Consider the following 27,766-nt stretch of genomic DNA (forward strand, 5'->3'; position numbering starts at 1 on the left):
GACATGGCATGTCTCAGGTCCCTTTTTTGTTGCTGAGAACTCCACAAAAAAACCAAACCAACCCCAACAGCCCTTCCCTCCCACCCCCAAGCATTCTTCAGCTATATCCAGCTTTGGCCAACTTCATGTTTCTTCAAAGAGTGTCCGCAGAACACAGTTCAGCAGCAGCTTCTAGAGCAGCCAAATACGATATGCAAAAGTTTACGAAGTTCCAGTCTTTTGGTACAGCTGGGGATGCGGACCTTTTGGTGAGAATTTTTTGACCTACAGTATACGGAAACTGTATCATCTGTATTTCTTTTCAGAGCATCCCAGTTCACACAGGTCATCAGGAAGCATATATCACATCCCACAGTCATTGGGCTCATCTTGAAGCATTTCACCAGATGGCAGCTCTGAAGCAAACCAGCTGAAATCATTTACTCCATCCCCATCCTTTCACAGCAACACACCGATGCATATCCAAGTAGAGCTTGACATTTATTAATAGCTTCAAATGTTGACGCCAGAGAATTTGGGGATTGTTGCTAGTGAAGTTGTCAGATTCGCCTCCTAAGCAATCTAGAAAGTGCTATGCTGCCTGTTCAGCAGTCCATGTTTACACCAACTTTCCTTAATTTACACGGAGAAACACATCTATTTCCATACATAGCACGTCAACAGTATTTTTGAAGGCAACAAAATAAGTTTCAGACCAACAAAACTATTCAGGTATAAATCCAATTTTAATTGTCAAGCTAACTTCTAGCTCCTACATTCAATGCAAGGATCAAAAACTACAAGTTTGAGAGTAGAAGTTTATTCTATCCCCCATTTCTGATCTTTTTGGCAGCTGTCAAAAGGTAATTTCCAATATCCACTTGTTTCAGAAGCTTTTTACTACCTTGCGGTTCCAGGTGAACATCACGGACTCTCTTAATAGCTATGAACATCTTTCAAACCCCAGTTCTTTGGCAACAGTTATACATAGCGTTGTGCGTATATAAAGAGCTTATAATAAAACTTCTTTTACATTCTAATTGTCTTAACCTTCACAGAAGTATTAAAGTGCTCAATCAACTCTGAACAAACTCTCCTTCCCTAGGTAGCCTACTTCCTGGAAACGCCTGCACTTAAGTCAGCAAAACCAGAAGCAAACGAGAAAAGGTACTTGTATGAAAATAAGTCCTCCGCAGGATCATTACAACCCTTTATGAGACAAGAGGCCTTGAGTCTCACATCTCCCTTCTACCCACGTATTGAAACATGGGTTCAAATGTTTGACCAGTCTAAGCCAGCACAACTTCTTTTCCCGAGTTGTGCTGATTTCCCATCAGTTGATTCTTTGGCCCCTGACTTCTGTAGAAAGAAAAACCTGCAAAACAGAATCCTACTGATGCTACAAGGAAAATATAAACACTGAAGTCATACTGGTAAAGCAACAGCAATAAAAGATATAAACAAGAGCTGTGATGGATATTTAACCCCCTCTAGCTACCTGGATGTTAAGCAGTCTCAGTTAGCAACATTTGACACTATCTGAAATCAGTGTTTTCAGAGAGGCTTTGAATCGGGACATTTTTGGTCCTTTTAAGTGGGTGGATGGAGGATACATCTCAAAACTATTTCTGCTGGCAAGACCTGCACGCCAGTTCACCCCACTATGCTCTGTGCTGGAGGAAATTTCACCCAGGGCCACTGCTCTTCCTCAGAGAGTCACATTCCCTTGGGCACATCCTCTCCTTCCTCCAGCCACAGCATCCACAATATGATTTAATCCATCCCACAACGTGACTTCTTCCTGCCAAGAGCCGAGACACCAGAAACACAACCCCAGGACATGTGTGTTTAATATCTTACTCAACCAGAGGATGACACTTTTGATTCTAGTTTTGGTTAAATCTTTTGACATCCGTGGGAAAAACATGTTATTTAAGCATCATCAGGCCTTTGCAATCCCTGCCTTACAACAGGTACTGAACTGTTTGCTGTCACCTACTCTTTTTTCCGTTGACTGAAGATGAGACATATTTTTACCATCTCCGCCTTTACGTCGCCCCAAAACCCTGTTTGGTGACTGTTTGCCCCGTTTCTACATGCAGACCTTAGTAACAGCTATTAGCGATCTCACCACAGAAATGACTCAAAAGCCAGGAAATATCGATGAAAGCGGTCAGAAACCACGCACGGATTTACACCTGCTGCCACGCCACTTGCCAGACATGGCATGAGTTACCCCTGCTGCCTCCAAGACTGACTGAAAGCCAAATACATGGCATTACCTGCTTTGATGTACGGGGGTGGTCATCCTGACCCTGAGACTTCTCAGCAGTCCCACAAGAGTTGGTTGGTGCAACACGAAGGTCATGCTTTCAAGGTCACGCAACACTTTTTTGCTTGCTAAGCTGAGGGCTTTCCCCTGCGATTGCTCAGGGATATATAAACCATGGCCACATTCTTGGGAACACTCTTACTGCTCCCCTCCATCAAGTATCAATACAAAGATGAAGGGTTTAATAAGAAAGCAAAAATTTAGGTTTTCATACCTGTTTTAAAGCCGTAGGCAGCTACATTAGCATGAAATACCATCTGATATTTAGTGCAAATACACCGAATCTTCAGTGGCTTGAGTCTGGCTTAGTTTCAGCATAGGTGCTTTTTACCCGATGCCTTCCTCCCTCATTACAGAGTTGGTCTTCCTCATTGTGCAGAGGAACACCCAATCAGTAGGGCATGTGCTGATATAAACTCTGCACCATTTACTGGGCAAGCAATTGGTAAGAAACACTTCTCTGTGCTAATAATATATATGTGTTTCATTTTATATTACTCCTCTTCCCTCATTTCTACTGTTTTGAAAGTTCATTATCTTCAGGGGTCCACACTTTTCTTCACGCTTTACCTGTGATCTGTAGTGTGCAGCAAAGGGTAAGCACTGAACTAAAGGGCAGCTTGTTTCACAGTACTCCAAATAAGAAAACTGTCCATAGCACAAGCAAAATTAAATAAACTGAAATACAAAAAGACAGCAGAAGTTAGATTCATCCAGAAATATAATATAACGTCTGGGAGTGGGGAAAACCAGAGATTAGCTACAAAACAGAAACAATGAAATGACCAACAAATATTGATGAGGCGAAAGAGGACAACTTTCATTGCATGCTGTACATAAAAATTAAATGCAAAATTCACATGTTGGAGCATCAAGACAGAATGATGAAGGTCTCAAGCCATGGGAAGAAAGCAGCAAAGGAACACCTTGAATAAAAGCAACACATGAACACAACACAGCAACCGAGCAGCTTCAAAAGGAAAAAAGTGACCATATCTCAAATGAGAAAAAGGAGCACTGAAGCAGAACACAAGTATATGGTCAAGACATCACAGGTAACACTGACTGCACAAAACACTTCTGATATTTTGAAAGAATCAGGCCTATTTGTATATCTATGCAAAATATATACACAAATCCATATGTATATATGTACACATAGGCACTACTGTACATATGTATATGCAATCATTAACAGAACTGCCCTTTAACAAGTTTCAGCATCTGACTCTGGGTGCAAGCAAGAATGTTGCAGTTGTGCAAAACTACACTTCTGTGTTTGATTACCGAGAAGTAATGGTAGAAAGATTCAAAATTCCCAAATAGCTTAGACCCAGATGCGGTTTCATCAACATCGCCATGCGAGCCCAACCTCTGAACTTTTCCAACCCTTTTGTAGGAATTCAATATTCATCCAAAGCTGTGGATTGTATCAGTACAAATTATATCTGTTTCCAACCCTGCTAATCTGAAGAGATGGCCAGACATCTCTCCTGACATCAGCGGTTTAGCACGAGGCCATCCCACCCTGAATACCAATTTGGAAATACTAGATGCATGGGAAATTAAATTCAAAGGCCAGAACAGCACTGTCATTCTGTAAAAGAAGGGTTGGTTGCTGTCCTTATAGTGTTTTGGAAGAAAGGGGCATGGTGCATAAAAAACCCCCAGATTCCTTCCACCCTCAAACAAGGGAACACGTGACAACTCTGAGAACGTATACTCCAACTGTACAGACAGGCTGATCTTTGGGGTTTCCAATTTTGGGATGTGGAAAGTAGCATTTTCCATAAAGCTTGCTTGCCTCACAGCTCCGAAGAGCATCAGCCTCCCAAGTCCAAGGCTGTTTTGGTCTGACACTTCAACGTTCAATTGGTCTTTGATATGTGTGCATTACCAACGCCATATTAGAGCAGAAAGAAAGTGGTGAAAGAAAGAACTGCAGATAGATTGTTCTACGCCTCGACAAAGCCGCCTTCCAACTCCGAAAGAGCTGTCCTTGCTGCTCCATGTGTGGAGGACCCCGTTTAATGCTCTGCATCCATAGCATCCAAGTACTTGGCTTCGATGATCCTAGGGAGCAGGTTATACCTAAGATTGAACCAGAGAGATAGCATTAGTGCTTGTTTATAATCATGTAACATTTTGTCCATCCCAAGACTCTCAAGTTGAGTTTGTCCGTGGCCATGCATACAAACCAGCTGAAGCAGACATGAAGCAGGGGAAAGTAAAAACAACCAATCCTGCAAGCAAATACAGCATTTATAGGAATAACAGGGCGGAGCTCCTCCTGGAAGAAGCCTCCTTATTCCAGCTGAATAGGAAAGAGAGCATCCTCATCCTCACAGGAGAAAAGCCGCTTTCTTAGAGCCCACTGTCACCACAAAGTCTTCAAGGTGCCAAAAATGTACCATCTCACCCAACCCACAGCTACACTCCCGGTTTGTGCTGGGGAGGCAAGTAGTAGCTTCCTGCTGCCTCCAGTTTGCTAGTGGACGGGTTACTTCGCCAAGAATCACCATTTATTTCTAATTTCTACTTTCCTCACCACTTTCCCTATAATGGGAACTGGCTCAAAGACCTGCATACAACGGTTATTTGTCTTGCACTTAATCAGCTCCCCAGGTACCCCAGGTCACTCCTTTCAGCTCTCGCCACAAAGAAGCTTTAAGAGACAGCCCAGAAGCTTTGGTCCTTAGAGAAGCACCAAATATATCAGCAAGACTTGAGACCATGGCAAGAGGCTAAGAAGGGCTGTGACATTCATTCCTCCAGCTGCTGGTAAGCCTCCATCCCATCTGGTGTCTGGATTCTCCATTGGACCATGGAGACAGGGATTCCCTTTCTTTTGGGGTCTGGTTTTTTTATTTTTTTTGCGAGAACATCCTCATAAATTAACGTATTTGGGTGAGAAAGGCACAGCACTGTAAAAATATGCTATGAAGGTGCTCTCATTAAGTCCTACTGCATATTTATTTTGACACTTTTCCTTGCTTAACAAGGAAGCTATTCTTCAGCTGTTAAAATAAGGCACAAAGCACTAGAAAGCCAGTTTAAGACTTGGAAGGGCTTTTCAATAGCTATGCAACAGATCCCAAACAGCACTCACTACTGAGAAGTACCAGGATCTGCTTAAATAGACCTGACATGAAATAAAATGCTTGAGAGCCATGGGAGCACAGATAAGCATCACAGAGAACTCGGAAGGAAGATTCTTCCTCTCTGAGCGACCAAAAACTAGTCATACCAAAGTTTTGAATCAAAGCCAGGAACTGGGGATACCCAAAGAGATCACATTATCTCCCAACAGGCTGTTCTCCACTGCAATAATGAGAAGCCATTGTAATCCATTATCTTTCATATCAACACTACACCAGTGGAAAAAGATGGTCCCTCACCACTGACAATGCAAATCATGCATCTAATGCTATCGGACAGCTGGAAATGTGGCTTTGAGACAGACAAGTAACATGGTTGGTTTTCTGGATGGGACACTGAGCCATGACTCACTCATCTGGGTTTGATTCTTGACTTTGACCCCTGGGTACTGTCCCATCTCCTCCTCTTCCCTGCACTTCTTAAAAAAAAGAGAAAATATATTCCGATCTTTCATTTCTTCTACTCTGTCTCATCTATTTAGAGTGCCAAATCTTTGTGAAAAAGTCATTGTTAACTACAGAGCTCATGCATCGTGGTGCTGCCTTCTCAGCTGGACTCCACAGAAACTACATGAAGGCAAAAGAAGTCACAGAAAGGAAAGCCAAGGGCAAATTTCTGTGTTGTGCCAGGTAGCACCATCTCCCCCTTAGCAGCAGGGCTGATTATCCAGCTACTAGAAAAAGCTGCTCTGGAAAGAGAAACAAGTTAGCAACAGAGCTAGTATAAGATGACAGTATCTTATTTACCCAAAAGAAGATAAATTTGTACCACTAAATTATCTAGCTCTTATTACAAAAATCAGGTTCTTTGACAGCGCTCTCTCCACACTAATTTAGCTTATTACACTGTGTCTGATACTTGAATGTTTGGCAAAGAGTGTCCCATGCTTTCTTTTCTGTATTTAGCTGCTCTGTGGCAAGACTTGCAATTCCCACAAGAGTCAATCATCCAGCACTGCACACAGTTGAAGTATTTACCAGCCACTTAACCAGTTATCCAAAGTGACACCTATGTGAAGGGTGGGTGAGAGACACTCACCATAGGAACAATAAGTTCAGCGTTTTCCAAAATTTTGTTTATCTTTAAAAATCCAGCCCAAATAGCTCTAACCTGCTCCTGTTGAAAGCCATGGTACTGACATTTGCTTTTGTTCTAGAAAGAACTGGACCCATCTTTATCACCCACGGAAAACACCACAATAGCTGCCTTGGCAGATGATCACACATTGGTAGCCCTGAACTTTGAGATCAGACAGAAAATCTCTGAGACTGCAAGCTCAAAGACAACCAGATATCTCTGGATGCCATGCTGGCCTAAAAATAATCAAGCGGACTGGAAACAGATCTGTTCCTTCCAAGATCTTATTATGGCTTCTCATTATAACCAAAGGATGGAGAGCATGAATGATTTAACTGGAGAATGATGGGCAGTCACCGTTAATGAACACTAAGGAAGAAATTAGTTAAATTTCTCAGCGATTCTCTCTCAAGACTGCAAGATATTGTGCGGTCCTCCCAGTTTTAAAGATACATTTTAAGACTAAATGTGGCCAGTTTGACCTAACTGATCATTGGCAATGGCATTCAGCAGTGCGGGAGGTCTGTAAGGTCACCACAGCACTGGATAAGAGGTAAGGATTCCTCTTAGGAAAAGTTTCTAGCTCTGCCCTGAGCACAGGCCTTAGGAAATCAAATTGCAAAGCAAAAAGGAACATTATCAAATACCACCTAGAGGGAAGACTCAGACTACGACTTCTCAGGAAGATCAGGCATCTCACAGGCACTGCAAAAGATGACTTATTTGCCCCTCCACTAGCTGAAAAAAGAGTACCTGCCAGCCCAGAACCCTTTCCACAACACCCAGCATCAGTGAAATCACAGGTTCTCTGCACTACTCCTCCTCAACCCTGAGCAGCTGGTGAAAAAGAGGTCACCATCACCCACTTCCAGGATCTGGCTACTCAGGAAAGTACCAGCTGCTCTTCTGGACCACCCAGCTGTCCTGCAGTTTAAGCCTAAAGACAAAAGGCATGGGAGACAGGGAAAACAAACAAACAACAAACAAACAAACAAAAAGCAGCCAAGCATTGTACCTGATTGGGATCATCCCTATCATGATGAGCGGGAAGATCATCTTCATGTAGGGCAACGGTGACATGCCAAAACCACAGAGGATAAGGAGCTGCAGGACCTGCAAGCCGGTGAAATAGTGGATCTTCCTCTGGGGCACTCTGCGGATGTAATGTGTCGGAGGATAAGCAGTCTGGGAAGAGAAAAATTACACATTAGACATGCAGCGACCTGGCCTTGTGACTACAGAATGCGGTACAGGCTTTTGAACACCAGGGATTTAAGGAAGTCATCAATTTACACACACACACACAAAGTGCATCAGCATCAGAGTCCTTAACTCCTTAATAGGTTCAACAGCTGAACGCAGGATTTATAAGGTTAAAGCAAGTGCCTTAAACCACAGCATTGGCAGCAACACAAAGAAGATAACTGGGCACTAGAAACCTGGAGAAGAAGAGACACACCACACAGCTAAAATTGCCTTTGGGAGCATCTGGAGCGCAATGAAATATCTTGATAAGTACAGTAATGAGATTCCCCTGAATAGGATTATCAGGGCTTTGCAACAATATGTGAAGTGCCTGTTGGGGTGTGCGGGGGGCGGTGACGGTAAGCAGATGCATTTGGGTATTGTTACCGCTGGATGGTTTCTCCACCTGAAACCCAGCTCCTCCTTATTTTATAGCCTTCTGTCCTCTACTGATCAGACTCCACGCTTGGCCCTGGTGGTCCCATTTCTTGGCTGAACCCCCGCAGGGAAAAAAACAGGAGATGAGATTGGGGAGGTGCGGGAATAGGCTGTACTCAGATTGCAGTTATTTTCTCAACTCATATAAGCTATTCATTTTTGAGAAAAAAAGGGAGAAAAGTGACATTAATAGGCTAAATATCGCTCATGGTTTCTTTTGACAGTTACTTGCTCATGTCTGAGCACAGGCTTTGACTCACTGTCTATACATCAATGAAGAGTATGAGCGACTGTCTGCTGGCACCAATACAGGCTCAATGGATTTCAGATTGTGCCATGACTCATTAAAAGGTTTCCAGAAAAGGGAGATCTCCATATTTCAGAATACTTTTTAATTTTCCAAACCAAAGCTTGGAAAATTCCACACATAATTTGTACTAAAACCACAAATAATATTACACATACATCAGTAACTATTCAATCCTCATTTGAAAATTGACATGACAAATGTAATCTTTACCCGGATTTTACAGTTTTAACCTCTGGGATTGTTATATTAGAGATCAGGATGGATTAGCAGAGACACAGAGCCAAATGTTTGGCTTATTAAGCCCTTGACCCTTCTTACATAAGAAAAGGTGAGCTGGAGACTCGCTATTGCTCCCAGGTACCGCCTACACTGCAAACAAACACCTTCTCAACACTTGTAACGGAGATGGCTTGAAAACACATCTTTCAGATTTGTTTTCAGCCCACATCAGAAGAGTTTCAATAATGCAAGTAATTTCATTTGGAGTTTAAAATCCCATCTCGTGGTATTTCACGAGTCAAAATGAAAGCGTAAAATATAGCAAAAAATTACCTGTTCTGAAGCTTTGTTGGGGAGATCAAAGATCACCATTTACTAACATTATGCACGTGCTTTAAAGTACTTTTTTATTATTATTTTAAAAATGCACGTACTCTGCAGCTGACACATCAACACAGTGGGTTGTTAAAATTCACAAACACCCTACATTCAGCGAGCAATAGTTTGTGCAATTGTTTGAATGCATTATTGGTTTGCACTCTACACAGTTTAGAGGGCGTCTTCACTTGTAGCAGCTATCCTGGCTCCATTCATGCACTCATTTTTGCCTCCTGGAGACAGGGGCTCCCAAGCGATTCTTAGCAGACTGAAGAGAGAAGGATTATATCCGAGACATCACTCTGAACAAGAAAGCTCAAACTCTTTTGTGGCAAGGAAATGCAGAAAGCAATTTATGCAGAAATTTGAAAGACAGACAAGATGCAGTGCCATTCTATGAACGATTCAGCTACCACCTTTTTTTAACCCAACAATAACCATGCCACTTGTTGTTTGACACTGCATTATTCTCCCACCCATCTGTCCGCTTTCATGGAAAAGACTTGTCTTGCTCACGTCTCAGTGGCAGCCAGGCTGAACTACAGACATCAAGTTTCACCTCCACTTTGCAGAGAAAGGTGAAAGGGATACACGAAGCACAGGTTGGAGCTGGAAATCAGCCTCTTGAGAACACGAGTTTTGGGGGTAACCCCCTTCCCAACACCAGCAGCTTGACACATCAGCTCCTGGCACAGTTTAGTGCTAAGGTTGTAAATACAATTTCCTTCTCTGTTCCACCAGGCTGGTTGCCCAGTCTGCATACCTGTTCTTTGAGCAGGAGAGCCACCCTTTCAAAGAGCTGGTTCCCATCAATGGAGGTCAACGCAATGTAGAGGAAGAGGCCGTAGAGGACCGGCTTTGGGATCCACTGGAGAGGGAAAGGGAGGAGCAGGAGCGAGAGGCCAACCAAGAAGTTTGCTACTAGACTCGTCAGGCGGGTCTCCTTCACGCTTACAATCCTGGAAGCAAGAAACCAGGGATTAGGGGAGTAGGATAGTGCCCCAGTATCCACGTAAGCTTATCGCTGGGGCTCACTACTCTGGGTAGGCGCAGGACACGTGCCACTCGGGAAAGGGAAACTCATCTCCACTGCACTGAGATCAGCACTTCTGGCCCCGTGCTGACACTGAGAAGGCAGAGCTCTGCTGGATCCAGGCCAGGCGCTTAATCCACAGCTCAAACAGAGCAGCTGGAAAAATGCCAAGTTCCCCTTCTGCAAAGCTCCACAGATCCTATCCTGAACTAAACTGCCCTCTGAACTAATTCTGTTTAGCACATTGCAAAAAAATAAATAAATAAAAAAAAAACAAAACAAAAAACCAAAAAAACAACCCAGGCAAGAATCCTGTTTCTGGGCAGTAATCCTTTCCTCGATTTACCCTGTGCATATGCAATTGGCTTTTATCCAAAAGAAAACTCATTGACTTCTACGGGAACTAATGAACCTCTTGGAAGAAAAAAAACCAAAAAGTCTGCACACTCTTGACTGCGAGTCAGCATTTTTGATGTATATGAGGATCTCCTTGTTTATATGGAAGGGAATGCCGAGAGCACTACAGAGAGAGCTAGAAATTTAATTCTGCTGTGGATAATAGCAGTTGCACTGCAAATTGCCTATTACCATGCAAAACATGTAATTAATTAATGCAAATTTTCTAGAGCTGACAGACCACAGATTGATTTTTTTTTTTTTTAATGGGGAAGGGAAGATTGACAGGAAAGCATGCAGCAACTTTCAGAGCCTACTTGGGGGGTGAGGGGAGGTTGCTTTGCTTTCTTTTCACTTCAGCTAAACCTCTGAGCATCTCCTAGTTTGGAAAAAAAAAATACCAGAAACAATAAGAGGAAAGAAAACCCTCATGTTTCAAGACTACTTATAAATAGAGAAAAGAAACCACAGATTTTGTTCAGATCCTCTTGCAAGTCTCCTATGTCAAGAGGTCCCTGCCAATGCCTTGAGAAGCTGAGGGAGAGTAGAGCACTTCACTCTTATCTGCAGACTGCTCTTGTCAGCTCTGAGAGAACTGGGACATCACCTAGGTGAATATAATTTGGCAGCCTTTCCCATTGCCTCCAGGTCTGGACCGCCACAGAAGTCTTGGAGATGAACAGAGCCAAGCAGCTTGAAGTGCAACTGCAAGTGCTAATTCAGAGTAATTTGATAGTCCGATAAGGAGTGGTCAGACTAACTCAGAGCTACCAGAACCACTACGAGCCTCTCAAGTGGCCCAGTAAAGCAGGAGTGAAAGGATGCTAACTGATTTACCCTCATTCAGGTACAGCAAGGGTTCCCCTGGCTTCATCATTGGGCAAGCTACAGAAGCGTTTCTGCTATTTCAGGCAAAGATCTAGCCCGCTGCTGGGTATGCTTGTGACCTGCAAGCGTCAGTCTGAGCATGCACAAGTCTGCTAGGTTCCTTGCAAGTGAAGTCATGCAAACCAAAGAGCTCAGGATCAAAATGAGTTATGAAGCCACCACATTTCAACTGGATGCAAGTCTGCACGTACAGAACAGCTCAGAGTAGCAGCCCTTTGGTAATGGATTTTTGAAGTTCATGAAATTTTCTGCTGTCATCTCTTGGGGATGCAGCAATCACAGCACTGAAGTGTTTGATCACATGCAAGATGTACTGCAACTACTACTGCCAGCTCCTTCTAATGCCAGGTAAAGTAGTTTGGAAGTTCTTATCAGAACATAGTTAAAATAGCTCATAATTGACCAAATAGGAGATCTTTAAAGCTGAAGTTCCCAGCCTCAAATTAGTCTTCTACCAATTCTAGCACCTTTCTTATTTCCAGGGTAAGGACATCACATTAAGTCAACAGAAGAAACCCTGTAATTTGCATATGTTCAGAATCTGGTTTGGCTCTTGAGGAAACAGCTCCAGAAAGTCTGTGCTGCAATGGAAATGAAGTAATTAATGGAGATTAAAGAGCGTAATCCAGGCTCATTTCCCCAGAATCCTTTAAATATGGCTAGCACAGGATTAGCCATTCCTGACCTCCTCTGTATGAGTAATGAGAGCCTATTTGCAGATTGCCACATGAAACTCAAGTGGTTACTCTACAGGGGAGAAGAAGATTTTGCTTTCATTGCGATAGATCTTTAGTCTTGTTTATATCATCATCCTCACTGAGAGCTTTGATTTGAGTGCAGGAAAGGAGCCTGCAAAGGGAGCCAGCGCTGAAAGAACTCCTGATTTTCCAACAGGGCTTCAGTATGTTTCTTTTTCAGCAGAGCTTGCTATGAGGAAAAATAAAAAATAAAAAATAATAATAAAAAAAAAAGACAGCATTGCTCAGAGCCTCCTGTTTGTAGCTCAATACTTTGCAGAGAAAAAAGCTTCAGTCTCAAAGGGAGTTCAAACAACTAGGAAATCCTCGTTCCCTTTCTCACTCCCAATATCCAGTTCACAGCACTCATTTACCTACCGAATTGCCTCCAGAGGAAGAGCTGTGCCGCGAGGGAACATGCTTAGTGAGTTTAGGACATCCCTCAGCCCTTTCAGGATAATCACTGGAGATGTACCTAGGTTATAGCATGGCCAAAGAGGACTCTCCAATGCTCTTTTGGGGCAGCTGGGTGAAGGAGCAGAGGACAAGGGCAGAAGGTAGTCCTTAATTCAGGCAGGGGACTTGACTTTGTCAAGGAGACGCCAGAACGTGGAATCAAGACAGTAGGTGGTAAAACAGGAAAAAAACCACCAGGTATTAAAATTGACAACAGAATACACAGGAGAAAGGCTTGGCACACGGGTTTCAGAGTATAAATTCTGCATCTCACCAAGAAATGGAGAGCAGAGGTATCCCAGAACAGATCACGGACACCAGGAGCAGGGGCATGGATTAAAAACCTACAGAACTCAAATTACAAAGTTGCTCTTTTTGAAATAGGGTTTAGCATTTATTCAAGACGGATACAGTTGTGAGAACAGCCAATACCAACACACACTAATGGGAATACGAGCTCAAGGGACTGATCTCCCAGGAAAGGTCTGTAAAAGCATTGCAGGGTGCAGCAGGACTCAGCAATTTCCAGACGTGGAAGGTGAAATCTGTCCATCACTGACCCAAAAAGCAGCTGTGCCAGGTTGGGCTGGGCCAGCTGGCACCAAGAACAGCATGAAGGCAAGACTGAAATTAAAGCAGAACTACTCCACCCCCCCCAGTAAATGACCACTTAGCCTCACTTTTGATAAGTGGCAACTCTGAAAATGGAAACCAAGACAGGATAATTAAAACTAACAGCATGTGAGTGGAAATTACCACTTCTGAGGTAAAAGCACTCAACTGTAACATACCGAGATCAAACAGACCAGATTATCTCTATTCTGGAGCAGGTTTCATGAGAAATTAGGTGCTTTTTTTTTTTTTTTTTAAACAGGTCTCTGATAAGAGCATGTTGGACAACTCAGAACAGCAAAAAAGCTGGTCTTAAATAGAAAGCCGTGACCCAGGCATGGCTTCACAGTCACTTTTGGTTAAAAACAAGAAAATTTAATAAGCATCTTGCCTTCCTGAAACGTGGCGGAAGATGCTATGGGAGCTCTGAAATACTGCATTTTTCCTACCCTTTGTAATAACCACCAGACAGGTTTCAGGCAATGAATCAGACTGGATTCTTTCTGGTAAAGACATCTGGAAAGATCTGCCCAAAGCATCTCCTCAGTTTCCACAAGGATAAACCTGAAAAAGGCCTTGGCCGACTCTTCCAAAGAGCAATTTGCAACGGAGTGGGTGGAATCCCTGCAGGCTGCTGCCAGCTACTGACAAGAGCATAAATTTGTGGCTGTCCTAAAGCAAGCGCTTTGGTGAAGGGGGATGAAGCCAGGTCACAGGCCATGCTGGCTGAGGTGGCTTCTTTTGGTGCATCTCCCCTCGCACCTTCATATCTTGCAGGTCTTCAAGATGACAGCTAACTCCCCAACCACGTAACCCACAAAGGATTTGGAAACCACAAATGAAACTGAAGAGATCCAGAACAGCTCTGCAGTTCCTACTTACGTCTCATAGATGTGTCCATTTTCAACCCTCTCCTCCACGTAGGCCAGGGCACGGACGTGCATTGGGGAGTGAGGGAAAGCAGCATGGATCCACGGGAGGCCGAAGATGGACAGCCCCGTGTTAATCAGCGCAACGAGCAGGAGGTCCCAGTGATAAGCTGTTCCCTTCACCAACCTGAAACGAGGTTTTTGTTGACAGCAGTTACACCCAGTGCAAACCATAACAGGCTACTCTTGCTGAACCTGAGCTCGAATGCTAAATACCAAAGTGCACTTCCACGCACAGAGTGATTTCACACTCCTCCTGCTTTACAGCCTGCGTGACAAGAACACGAAAGGTAACGAAACTTGATAGTTTGCTCCCAAAGCAGCCATCTCCCGGAAAGAACAACGCTGAGCAGAAAGGCAACCCACTAAAATAACAGCCCATCAAAGTTTCATCAGTGTTTTGTCACTACATTTATTGCAGAATCCAATCAAAATATACACGTACATCTGCTAGCAGAGTCCCATGGGGAGAGGTTAGAAACCTGGGCACGGGTTGCCAAGATACTGACACTGAAGTTTCCCACCCGCCTTGTTTTTAACCCTGAACTCCCTCCTTCCCCACGAGCAGAACGTGTGCTCGGTATGCTGCAGTAATCCCCTAATTATGTAATTGCTACTGCAAGATAAAAAAATGGGACATGAATTCATTAAGCTTCAGCTCCTCCTCAGTAGTCAACCAAGGAGATACGCTCCTAACTTTGATGAATGCAGGGTAGCGTCACCGTTTTGTTTGTTAGGGGAGGGGGAAACTGGCAGCCTTCACCAAGGAAGCTGACCACATTCACTTTGCAAGGACTACACCGAGAGCAACTGCTAACACTGAATTCGCATCTAGTTTAACCTTGTCATTTTTTGCAAGGTGTGTCCCTTTCCTGAATATACCCATCTGGTGCCAACTGCTCAGATACTATGAGTAAAGTTTAGAAAAAGGCTGGGGAAGGATTCAGCTCTCAGACTTTGATACCTAACTTAAAGGTCTATAGCTACGTTTCTGCCTGGACATCAGAGCGGACAGCAGTTGTCACCCTGACACAAGGGATCAGCTGAATTGCTCTCCAGGCACCATCAACTGGAAAGGGTGCACCATTTAGGTGTCTTAATGCCACCCGAGCAAGCTCTGTTCAATACCTAAGCAGAGGCTTGGAGCCATCTGAGATGCTCTAGGACATGAGGAGCCTGGAGATAGTAGACATGACCCAGCACATGAAGATCTATGCCTAACATCTGTTGCAAAGGGCAGCAGATGCCATTGTTTGGGCAGCAGAAATCTTGGGTGGGGTTCGGTTTTGGAACAAAAAGACTCGTCTCACTGGAAGTGCTCACCTCCATTGACTGAGGCGGCCCTGGGGTGACTAGGTCAGGTAGATGTCTACATTGCAATGCCTCTGAAGCTGGAAGGTGCTGGCAGGAAGGGTGGGATTGTAAACACGCTTCCTCTGTTGGCTCGCACTTTAAAAGCACGGGCCCCTGCTCATGTGCTGCTTTCTCAGAGCAAAGACATCTCCAGCATCCCTAGGGTTATCATTTGATTGTCCTGCTTGCCCTTTTCAGAAGGCTTTCTATGTACAAAGGCCATACATCCAACGGCAGCATCATTTTAATGTCCTTGGGACACTGTTTGGTATCAGCAGTCTTGCAGCACTGTGTGTGGTCTACACCTGCTTTGACCAATGGATAGGCTCCACTGAGCTTGACTAACTCAACACACATACAAAGATCTAGATGCCTTATCCTAGGTTATCTTCATGCTGCCCAATCAGCTCAGTATTCCTTGGCCCTTCCTATACGCTTGCTTTGATTATTCTTTAGCAAAGCACAACAGTGGACTTGCAAGGCAAGCATCATCTTTTCCCTGTTTTTCCTACAGGAGGAAATCACTACCTCTGGTAAGACACCAAGACAACACATTCTCCATTCAGCTGGTATAGACGACAGTATTTTTTTGTGATGGTACCACAACAGAAGGTGTCAAGTCCTATTTCTTCCATCTCTAAAAACCCATGCCCTCATACCTAAGCTCAGCCCTGTAACAAGGCATTATGAAGAACTCCAAAGAATATTTTACATTCCTTAAAGACACTGTAGTGGAAAACACCAAAAGTTTAGAAGAAACTCATGTTAGGAAAGAGATGACCCACTTACATTACAGATTCATGCAACACTTAAAGGGATATAATAAAGATAAGAGGAAAAAAATTGTGTGGTCGAAGAAAACCAAATTAGCGTAACTGAATTTGAGCTTGTCTTCTCTCCCCTAATTCAGTGTCACTCCAGCTACAACATGGAGAATGCTAATGTACCTTATGCAAGGAGAGAACCCTCCCACACATTACATTAGCAAAAAATCCTCTGAGACATGGTAGTTTCCCTGGAAAAAAGTCATACGCGTTCATTCTTGATATCACATCTGATTGCAGTCGGCACAAAAAACATCAGAGGGAATATTTTAATAGTGCAACATCTCAACTCAAGTTTGCACATAAATCAGACCTATCAGACATTAGAAGTACTGTTTTACTTCACTTCCACCTTTTCAGTTGGAGACTAACAGCTCCAAACACTTCTTTTCTGATGCTCAGCTGCAGCATATCACACTATGACATTTTTGCAGGTCATTGACTTTTCATTTTCAAAAAATTCTCTGTACTGCAAGAGCAGTGCAAGCATCCACACGTGTCAGACACTCCCTAAATATCTGGAGGTACATCCACAGACCTCAAACCATAAAAAATATCTATGTTAACATTCACACGTGGGCAAAGAAGAAACAGGCTGATGTGATGAGCTCATGGACACTTTACACTTTTGACTTGCTGCCACAATATGGGGTTTGGGGGATGGTGAGGACTTAGGCAGTAGAGTTACTTTCATCTGTGACAAGAGAAGTTCTGAAGAACATGTCCTGAATATCTTTTCTGATACTCGGGCAAGCTTTGGACAAGCAGTGCTGGGAAGAGACTTGAGGATGTGCCTCCACAGAGTAAGAGGAGTACCAAAAGTATTACCTGTTCTCTGGGGCATTTGTGAGTGACGCCACGATGTTCTGCTCTATGAAGAAGAGCATTGACAGGAGGAACCCCAGACCCATGGCGCTCATCACTGACCCGATGGAGAGGGACTGGACGGGGGCCAGCACGAACAAGCTCTCAGATGGATTGTAGTTAAATTTGGACACTGGAAAGAGACAAGGAACAATGTTAGGAGGCACCTTCTTGTCCAATCATCCACATGGACTCGAGTAATGTTTTACCCACACTGTGAATTATTGGGAACCGAGGCAGCAAACCAGGCGCGATGCTCTGGCATGTGGGAGCCAGAAGGCCATGTAAGACAGGCTCGTCTGGCTGTTTTAGTTTATTTTTTTCCTCCATCCTCTTAGAACTTGGCTGCCATCCTGATTTGACAGTCTACTGCTAGTTCTAGTGAGGCATTACATGTATTTGAGCAAAACAAAAGAGGGAAACTTGTTTTCCACAGATGCAAGGCGCTTTTAGATTAGAAAACCTTATTTCTACCTAGCAGCATATTCCTCCTGCTCAGTTAATCAACTGACAGAGGCAGTTTAAAACTTCCGCATACCCAACAAGCTGTGCAAGGCATTTTAGTATAAATGCCCCTACTTTTCTGCCATTGGAAGAAATCCATGACTAGGGATAAATCACACATGGCCACACATCATTTTACAATCCAACTGGATGGAATGGCCATCACAGAAAAAAAACCCCATTTCTTATTTGTTTCCATACATTTCCTCACTTCACCCATTCACGTCACCACAGGACAATGCAATTCCTGTCCCCATTATCGCTTCCTGATATGGAAAAGCTGATCTATTTGGCCAATGAATGGTGTCTCATTTTTAGATTTCCTTGTATAACTTCGAACTGCCCAGATGCTCTGCACCATTTCACCTAAATTAGGAAAACGTAAACTGGAGACAAAGAGGATAGACTGGGATCATCAAATCTACGTCTGTATGACTGGCAACAACCCTTCCTGCCTGCTAATTACTCTGCTCTTTGTTCTTTGCCAGAAATTGTTGATCCTCTTTGTTGCAAGAGATACGTACTTTAAATTACATGGAAATCAAAAGATACACTGGAATAATTTGTCTAGAGAAAAAATGTCACTCAGACTCGTTTGATTACGGTTTTGAATGAATTAAATCTAATATTGAGGAAATCTGAGCTCTTGAGGTCACGGGAGGTACACACAGTATTTGTGAAATTATGTTGAAGAACTTTGCTGTTTTTTAGCATAATCTTCCCAGGATTTCATTTCTCTTTTTCATACGCCCCAGTATTCCAGAGAATAAAAATATAACTTACTTTCAATTTCCTTGAAGATGTAGGAACCCACAGCAGAGAAAGTCAGAACTGAAATTGGTAAGGCACAGTCGGACAGAATTTCACGTACTCTCGCATGCAAATATGGGCTGCAATTTAAAGAGAAAAAATTTCCATCAACCACACACGGTAGGGACAGTCGCTCAATCCAGAGAGCATTAATGCTTTAACAAGCGAAAATTCAGTCCAATCTTGCAATTCTAAAGAGATACTCGGAGTGAAGAATTAGTCTTTAATTCAGCCTTAAATCCTCTGGAATCTATAGCCTTTGAAGGTTGATGAATGCATAAGCAAAACCCACAAAGAAACAAGAAACTAAGATGCAAGCTAGAAAAACGTCCTCCAAGCACCAATTTGTGTCTCATTTCCACTTTAGTTTAATTGCTTACTCAAGCATTTCAAATGAAGAATTTTAAGGACAACGGGAGTAAAACCCAAGTTAGAGCTGGGCATTTGAATCCCAAGAGCACACTGAAGGTACATTCCCAGTAGACCTTCCAGCACCATCAGGGATTTTTGCCCACCAAGACAGTTCAATGCCTATTTGGGGGGAGTTACAGGAGTTCCAACATGAAATACAGGGTTCACCCAAAGCTTTCTAAAAAGTCACTTGCAACGCCAAACCAAATACGGAAGGGCATTGTCCAGTGACCGAACATTTTGTTCTGCTGCTAACATTTTCCAGGTGGCCAGCCAAGTTCATCTCTGGCTTTGGCTTCCACCACCACTAATGGAAGAGTTCCACCTGAGTTTTCTGGGTTACAAAATTAAGATCTAAACCATTAGCGATTCCTCAGAGGTAATATGAAATAATCAGTAGTCTGAGCTCTAAAACTGAAGTAACTCACCTTTTCTTAAACTGATAGAGCGTATGACCAAGCCAAAGGGTACCCAACATCAACATGAGACTAAGGACGGCAGTTTCACGTCCATAATGCACATCATGCGTGCCTGTTTGATTCTCTAGGGACATGGATCTGCTCACTGATGAATTCATCAAGAAGGTGGTATTGATGCCGAGGCTTGGAATAGCATCAGTTCGTGCTTTTTCCAAGTAACTGTCTCCTGTGCGCCCATGGTAGTAATATTTCTTAAAAACTGTACAAACAACCAACAGGCAAGCATTAGGATAGGTTTGTGACAATCAAAGCAAGTAAAATAAAGTGGTTCGTTCTTGCTTGATCATGCAGGATTAACATTATGCTTCACCAGGTTTATAGCTCTACCCCTCAAACCAGTGAAAAGAAATCAGGAGAGCTGCTTCTCTTACAAAGCCAGCACTTTACAAATTTATTTTTCACTTATTTTAACGGGTAAAAATTAAATTGATCTAAAGCAACATGTTTGAACCGTAAAGACTTCCAGTGCTAATTATTTATATGATTTTGTTTCTAGCACTGGAATCACTGCTCTTAAAAATATATAAATACATACACACACATCTACTTTCAGCAGCCTGGTAATCAAATTCTGTCAGGATCTCTGAAAAACTTAAGAGCAGCCAGGCTGCACAGATCCTTAAGTGGACTACAAATTGTACAGTAATTACTTTTCCCCCAAGGCTGGTCCAGATTTTAAAGATAAGTGTTGATCATATGCAAAACCTGGCAGAACATTTAAGTTTACACTGCAAATTAAAATAGAGTTACAGAGCACCTCAAGTAAACCCGTACAAGTGAAACACCCAGTAACGCCTCTGGAACTGTCCATAAATGTATTAGGTTAGCTCAGAAGCATTTATATAAGTAACTAACAGTTGTAAATAGACTCTTGCTCTTGAGCATTTAGACAGCTGTGTTCCCATTTTTATGGCACCCGCTGGCTCTGAGCGTATAAATGTGGTTTGGGGACAATTTCACCTCTTTGGGGAACAAGAGCCTGAGGTGCCACAAGGAGCAAGTAAAACCAGAAGATGGGAGTTGGGCTTTACAGCCCTGGTACTCCCATTTTATGGGATCAGACAGCAGCAGGCAGCACCCACTCTCCCTCATACCAACTGGGAGATACAGGAGGATGGAAACCACCATATCAGAGCTTTGCAGTCCCTTTCTTCGCTTTAGTCAAAATACCCCTTTAAACTTTGCATAGGGAAACTCAAAAGTTACAGCAGAACCATCCTCTTTAGACAAAAATACAACAATCTGAAGCTTAGGCTATAATGCTCCTCATAACATTTGCCCCCACCCCCAGATAAGTTTCTGAAAACCCCAAGCACCTCAGCTTTTCCACCTGCAGCAGCTACAGGGAAAGCAGGCAAAACAAACTGTAATTCTAAATATTTGAAAACAAGCAAGCCAAACTTTAAACATTCTTACAAAGCACAATTAGTATTTGCAACCACCGTGAATTTGGCCGAAGCACAGTTTCTGTTACTGCCGGTTTGGAGCTCACCCTGGTGTAAAATGCCCCACATTTAGCCATGCTGCCATTTTACCAGCAGTATTAATCTGTCTTGTACCACCCTTATGTTTTAAAAGGAGTCCGGGCATTCGACAAGTGGATGGGGTCAGTAGGACACGCAGGTCACAAGAGAAAAGACCAGTTACTTCACATTTAGTACTTCTGTATATAAAATTAAAGATCATAGAAGGTTTACAGTTCGAGATTTAACCTTTCAATTTGCTTTCAGCAGTAGCCAGAAATGAGAAGATCATTGCACTTCTAAAGCACAAGAAAGGTTCCCTCCCAATAAGGAGCAATCTCATTACGATCTCCGTTAGCACTGCATATTTTTGCATCGCGTGCTACAGAAGAGCCTCTGCTATCATTTCCTCCCTCCGTCCTCGCAGCTGTGTCCAGCCCAGGCAGGACACCCACGCCTGCTCTGCAAACAGGTAAACTGAGGCACAGAGCACTGCCACGACCCGCATACGAGCACAGAACAGGTTGTTGGAGGACTTGCAGTTTCCAGCTCTGAACACTGAAGGACACTTTTGTCATAACAAAAATGATTATGGCAGTATTTCCTGGGGATTAGCAGCTGGCCAGGGCTAAAAGCCTGTTCACCATCTCAGCTGACCCTAAGTCCTAGAGACACACACAATTACTGAGCATGTGATAAACCCACAGCACACACAACTCGGCAACTACGCAGAATGTATTTGCATGCCTCTGTATTTAGATCTGGACTTGAACGAGTAAGAAATAAGTTACTTTTTGGGGGGTCTTGGGGATTTTCTCCATTTCCCACACTTGCCTATATTGCAATAATACATTTAGGGCTGAGCACATCTTTGGTGACCTGCATTCAGTCTGATCACATCTACGTACACTACTTCTCAGGCTGCAATTCAGTTTGCACCCACCTCAAAACTAGGTAGGATTGCTCCACTCGATCCTGGATACAGGAGAAGAAATCTTGACTTTACTCTTGTATTTTACTTAAAGCAAAAAGAACGTGCCACGATGGCTAGCGGAGGCCTTCGTCCTGCACCACGTACTTGCTATAAAGTATTTGATTCCCGCAGATTTATAGTTTGTTTTTATAACAGAGCTAAGTGAATCTTGTTGCCCACATTCAGAGAGCAGCAAAGCAGGTGGTGCCCTCGCTGAAACAGAGCCATTCTCGAGCTTAGTGCACACTCAAGTTCCCTCCAACAACATTAACTCGCTTTGTTTGCTCCAGCCAGTTCACCGCTGTTTCCTGCAGAGTGCAGATGTCAAGATCAAACAAACACAGCTTTGGTGGCTGGGCCACATGGCAAAAACAAAGCGTCACCAGGATAGCGTGAACGCACACGGCTTGATTCCGCTGTATAGTATCGCATCCCTCCCCCCTTTTTTCCTGCACGTGTACGAGTACCTTGCAAAAAATCAAGGCTATGAACAGACTGAGGAAAACATATCAGAGCAAGAGCAGCATATCCCCTGGCACTAAGGAAGCCCAAAGTCACCATCACCTGGCTAGCCGTCACCAGGACACATTTAACAGCCTGGAGAAGATACCAGCTTTCTCTTTCTACTTAACTGCTCAACTGAAGTTTTGAGTGGGAGGAGGAGGTGGCAGCAGGAACCATCACCTCCTGCTACAAAACAGGAGTGGAAGAAGAAAGATGAGCATGCAGCCATGAGCTGCGCTGGTGTCGTGTTTAAATATGAGCACTGAGAGGGTTAAGGATAAAGTCTGTGCCTGTCAGCATCAGTGCCCTTCTGCATCTAGGAACATGGCTGGACCTGAGATCCCATCTGTTGATGCATTCAACACTCCCAGGTTCAGCTGAAGCCAACATGAGCTGGCAAACGAGTGGAGCATTGGTTTGAATTTATTATCATTGTTCCTATAAATTCAGCCCTTCAAGTACAAGGGAGAGCTACCCTAATTCACTAATTACACTAATAAACTTCCAGGATCCTCTCCTGTCCCCACTGCAATACTCTGAGGTATTGCTTGCATATTCCTGAAAGTCTGGCAGCCAAGATCAACGGATGCTTTCTGTATCTTTAACCTGCACTCCATTCCCCTCAGTTCTCTACTACAGCAGCACTGTGAACATTTGCATTTGCTAATTTCTCCAGAGCAACTGAATGTTCTGTTGAGGAACACCTTAAGTGCCACAGGGAGACTATCTCACGCCTCCGGAACAGGGTACTAGCAGTACCCATTAAGCAAAGCTCACAGCCACATAGTGAGCAAGGAGAAAGCAAAGTATCCCAGAACAGCTTCTCCTTCACCAAGCTTTGTCTAAGCAGGATATTTGAAAGATGCAGGTGTTCTGCAGAGAAAAAAACCACTCTGATTGCACAATCAAAGCATGTGCCCAAGGAGCCAAATTAGGGATTCCAATGAAGCGAGGAAGTATCTCACTTCAAATTGCTTTGCAGTGTCAAACCTGCTCTTTGAAGGTGTTCTCCTTGCATGTCAAGATACCATAATAAGCCAAGCCTCAGGATCTTGAAAAAAAAGGGATGTACTCAGTGTGCTTAGGTATGTCCTGAAGGATTTCAAAGAACAGACCAAAGTTGGGGCCGTTGGACAACAGATCATAAAAAATAAGGAATGCAGACTTGGCCAGCTCCTCACCAGGACGAAGAGAAAGGTTGCCATTCACATGGCATTTCTGCTAACACCTTTCACCTTCACAAAGACCTCTTGCCAATCCTGATCAGGAGGGCGAGGTACCAGAGAAACTGATTAAACCCCTAGGCTGCTCATGGGTACTCACCTAAAACTTAACCCAGAAATGGGGACCAAGTGGCTGGAAAGGGCAGAATAGCTTTAGGAGCACGCTGGAAGGCACTGCAGCCCTTATGTCGCCATTTAAGAAGAAGGGTCTCAGAGCTGACGTAAGAATGGGCAATCTCAACTCATCTTTCAACTCCCCTCCATGTAGTTTTAATAATGCAGCAAGGAAAGAGATCTAGATGCACTGCATTTAAATTGGACTTTTTTTTTTTTTGGCCAGGACCAAAGAGACTGGTAGCAGGGGAAGACTTTCACAGCAACATTAATATGGTTTCTCCATTTGTTGAGTGAAGACACTAATTTTTTCTCAGCGAACTGAAATTTGAGCTGATGGGAATTCTGCATGTCCAGGTAAACTGCTGACACAGGGCTGCTTCAATCTCACACACTTTTTTTTTTCCCTGAAGACCCTGAACGAACATGGAACAAGCAAACATCATGCATATTTGCAGCCTCGTATTTCCCCTTGACAAGGAAGCAAAGCAGAGATCTGCACTGAAAAACACTGTTGCAAGACTTACCTTTAATAATGCCTTTGAAGGCATCAAGCACAAATGTGATGGATATAAAAAGTGCAATTATTTCTTCTGTTGACCTGTGGGAAAAAACCAGGAATTAACAACCATTAGCAGAGTCTGCATTCAACTCCATTCAAAGGAAAATCAGCATATTCATGCATTTACTTGAAAATATACCAATTTTAGTTAGACTCCAACTCAGGAAACAAAACCCAGTGAATCTTTAAAAGCTTCTTTCAAGCTGAAACAATAAGCTGATATGATACTAGCCTCATCTCGCGAAACACATTTTGCAGCAAATTTGTAATTAAGGAGCTTGGGGAATGTATAATTTTTCCATTTGCTGAATAATCTGATCAAAATATGACTTCTTGAAAATAGCTACCTTTTAAAGAGCTTCATCAGAAGACTGAAATTAAAGAGGGAGTACATCACAAGGAAAAAACTGTTCCACAGTCCTGTCCACGCATAGAAAGCACTGAAATCCAAGTTGTAGTCATCACAGATTCCTCGGATGACTGCAAAAATGAAGCATTCATGCGTCAGGTTAAACTCTTATCATTACCACCCTGTGGTTCCCACCTGCTTGATGGCAAAAAGAACCAAATTTCAAGACTATGCCCCAACACGCTTACAGCAGATACCATTAAACCCCTGTTCTTACACTCCTGGACGAACACTGGATCAGCTTAAACTGTTCTCCCCTTTCCCATCCCCTTCCTTCACTAGAAATGGGGAGAAGCACTTGGAAGAATATTCTCCCACGCTGCTCAAAGCATCTTTCCTAGGGATCAAGGCCACAAAAATCAGCCCCTGGAATTTGCTCTTGCTGACATTTCAGGATGCTGTTGAGGAAGGGATCTCATACATGCTTTTGCACCATGTTTACTCAGTCACTGCATTGTGAACAGAACTTCATGTCTTAAACCTTTCAAGCTACTCATAGCCCATCTGGTTGTTCCTATAGATATTGACTTTGCTCTTTTACACCCCTGGCTCAGTAATATCAGCTTGCAGCTGTAACTGGAAAGCTATTTATCACACCTTAACAGACCAATAATAAAAAATAAAAAAACCAACAAAAAGCTTTCTCAGGCTCTTATCCTCAAGTTGGTTTAATGTAGCCACACGAGAAAACCATCAGATTAAAAAGATTTTGTCCTTGAAACAAAAGAAATGCTTCTTCTCACAAAACGTTTTTTCTATGCAAGATGATTCCTTTAGAAACCTGAATCGAATTCCTCCCCTCTCCCTCAGCACCAGAAGCAGCCCTTTAATATTGATTTATTAAACAAATGCAACTAAAGCTCTACTAGAATTGCAAGGTTCTTGTACAAAGTCCCATTACACCAATCACAATCACATCGGTCCCAACGTACAAGTTTAATAGACTTACCATTAATGTAGAGTGCTAAAGGAGCCGTAGTTAGGAGTACAACTAGAGGTTGCCCCGAAAAGAGCGCGTAAAGCAGCCCTCCAATACACTGGCCGACGATTGTCTTCTGCACATCTATGAGTAATTCGGAAGGATGGAAACAAACAAGGCTTTTAACCAACACCTCCCTGACCAAGGAGCCTTCACGGGGCATAGAAGCCAACTGCTAACGAGCAAGAGCAATGCTTAGAGGGTACAGAGGTGAGACATTGTGAAAGCAAGAAGCAGCGACCCTTAGCCAGCATACTTGTACCAATAATTTAGGATGCCATCAGGTTTCCAGATGTTGAACTATGAAAGCTGGGTGGGGGTTTTTTTGTTCAGTTTGCGGGTTTTGTTGTTGTTTTGTTTTTCAAAATTTTATTTTAAACAGCTATAAAAACATAGCCAGTATTTGTGGAGGTCTTCAGGACAAGATTTCAACTAAGACTTCTATGAACTGTAACATCAGTATGAACTGCTTCAGGGCCACAACTGGGATAGAACAAAGCATCATCCGCTATACCAGTGGTTTGGATACTGGCAATCAAATTCAGATCGAAAGCACAGGGACTTGTACTAGGAAAAATGTGCAGACAACTACACAGTTATAAAGTGAGCATCATTTAAAAGTACAGTAGCATGTATCTGTGTCAGTCCAAGTCAGATGATACTATCTGAAGTAGTGTTCAATTTTTCCAGTCTTCTCAGGAAAGTCAAAAAAAACCAATTAGAAAAGCCTTCAACAGTGTTCTACTAGTCAAATTAAAACTACCAAAATTTCCTGTGACCAGAGCTACTCAGCTTGAATACGTGGGATCCTACAACAGACGCACAAAACTGATAAACTTACCAATAGCTCCTCGGGTATTTTCATCATTGAGTGACCCAAATGCAATAGATGGAAGGAGGCAGGCAAAATACAGAAAGATCATAGTTGTGATGTATTTTCCTATAGCTTTGTTGTTTCCAATAACACCTAGTGTAAACCATAACAAAAGTCATGTTAGTACTGCCCACTTGTAAAGCATTGAAACCCTACTTGCATCAGCTGTATGCACTATTAGTTCGTTTAATGCTGAAAGGCAGAAGTAGAAATTCAGTCCACACTTTAAATGTATAGATAGGTCTTTAACATTTGCTTTTGTACAACCATGCTCTTTTGTTCATCTGGCACTAGAAGCAGAAGCACCAACATGCCACCAGACTGCTCCAACAGACATTTCTGGCATCGTCAAAACAGGAAATACTGGAAGCCTTTTGTTCAGTTTTGCCAGCCCTCAAAACTTGGAAGAGGATCAAAGCAGAAACTGTAAGTTTAGGGTTTATAAGCCCCCCCGCCCCCTGCCTTTTTAATACCAACTTTATAGGTATTCTGGACTATGCCCCTAACGAGCTTCATGATGATCACTCGTCTTCACAACTCATGATGCCTTGGGCAGGAAAACATGAAGCGCTTCATTTTTCCCTAGGCAGAAATCTGAGGTTATAGGCTTGAATCAATAATATGCTATGCCGAGCCAATTAGTGCTAGCAGACTTACAAAAACAAATAGCACAAGGGGTCAGGAATGCGTACATTAAGAGTTTTGCTTTAAAAAAAAAAAGCCCTTCTGAAAGAATGGCTTCTTTCTTTTCTATCCACTCACCCCCTCTCATCTCCATCGGAAAAAACACACCAGGCCAAAACAAAAGCAGCCAGAAAGAGAATTAAAGTGTCATAATATGAATTTAAGGGCCTCTGAAGTAGTTTCCCTTCCCTTTCCTGTTTTCAGGCTGATGTCCATCCCCAGTGAGCTCATATCACATAGGAGAAAGGATGAGAGATGACAACAGCTGATATTGCTCGAGGAGAACAGAAGTTTTTCCACGAACAGCCTCTTCAGAGAAGATACACCAGAGAAGGCCTTCTCAAAGAAAACCTTGAAGTTTCTGCCTTCAAGAAAACCTTGAAGCCTTCAACCTGCCTGTGCCACCATCCTTGATGACGGTCCTGCTGTGAGACACTTGGACAAGCTTGGGAGTTGCCCAATTCCCCTTTCTGGAAGCCTCCTGAGCAGTGAACTCCCACACAGGCATCTGCCCCTAAGCTCCCAGATGCCCATCTACACATTTGCTA

General features: G+C 43.1%; 1 protein-coding gene across 3 annotated transcripts in view; it reads right to left on the reverse strand.

The window, feature by feature from the left end:
* Positions 1 to 706: 706 nt before the first annotated feature.
* Positions 707 to 27,766, reverse strand: part of SLC4A11 (solute carrier family 4 member 11) — a 93,329-nt gene continuing 66,269 nt past the window's right edge. For all 3 annotated transcript variants that reach the window (XM_052780836.1, XM_052780835.1, XM_052780834.1), the window contains 11 exons: positions 26,502 to 26,627; positions 25,631 to 25,744; positions 24,620 to 24,752; positions 24,238 to 24,311; positions 19,383 to 19,632; positions 18,517 to 18,623; positions 17,194 to 17,362; positions 14,142 to 14,315; positions 9,901 to 10,096; positions 7,563 to 7,732; positions 707 to 4,402 (listed from right to left, as the gene is read on the reverse strand). In XM_052780836.1, the coding sequence (XP_052636796.1) occupies positions 4,339 to 4,402; positions 7,563 to 7,732; positions 9,901 to 10,096; positions 14,142 to 14,315; positions 17,194 to 17,362; positions 18,517 to 18,623; positions 19,383 to 19,632; positions 24,238 to 24,311; positions 24,620 to 24,752; positions 25,631 to 25,744; positions 26,502 to 26,627 (1,577 nt within the window). In that variant the 3' untranslated portion in view covers positions 707 to 4,338. The remainder of the gene's footprint in view (positions 4,403 to 7,562; positions 7,733 to 9,900; positions 10,097 to 14,141; positions 14,316 to 17,193; positions 17,363 to 18,516; positions 18,624 to 19,382; positions 19,633 to 24,237; positions 24,312 to 24,619; positions 24,753 to 25,630; positions 25,745 to 26,501; positions 26,628 to 27,766) is intronic.

Source organism: Harpia harpyja, chromosome 2, assembly GCF_026419915.1.
Source record: "Harpia harpyja isolate bHarHar1 chromosome 2, bHarHar1 primary haplotype, whole genome shotgun sequence".
NCBI lineage: Eukaryota > Metazoa > Chordata > Aves > Accipitriformes > Accipitridae > Harpia > Harpia harpyja.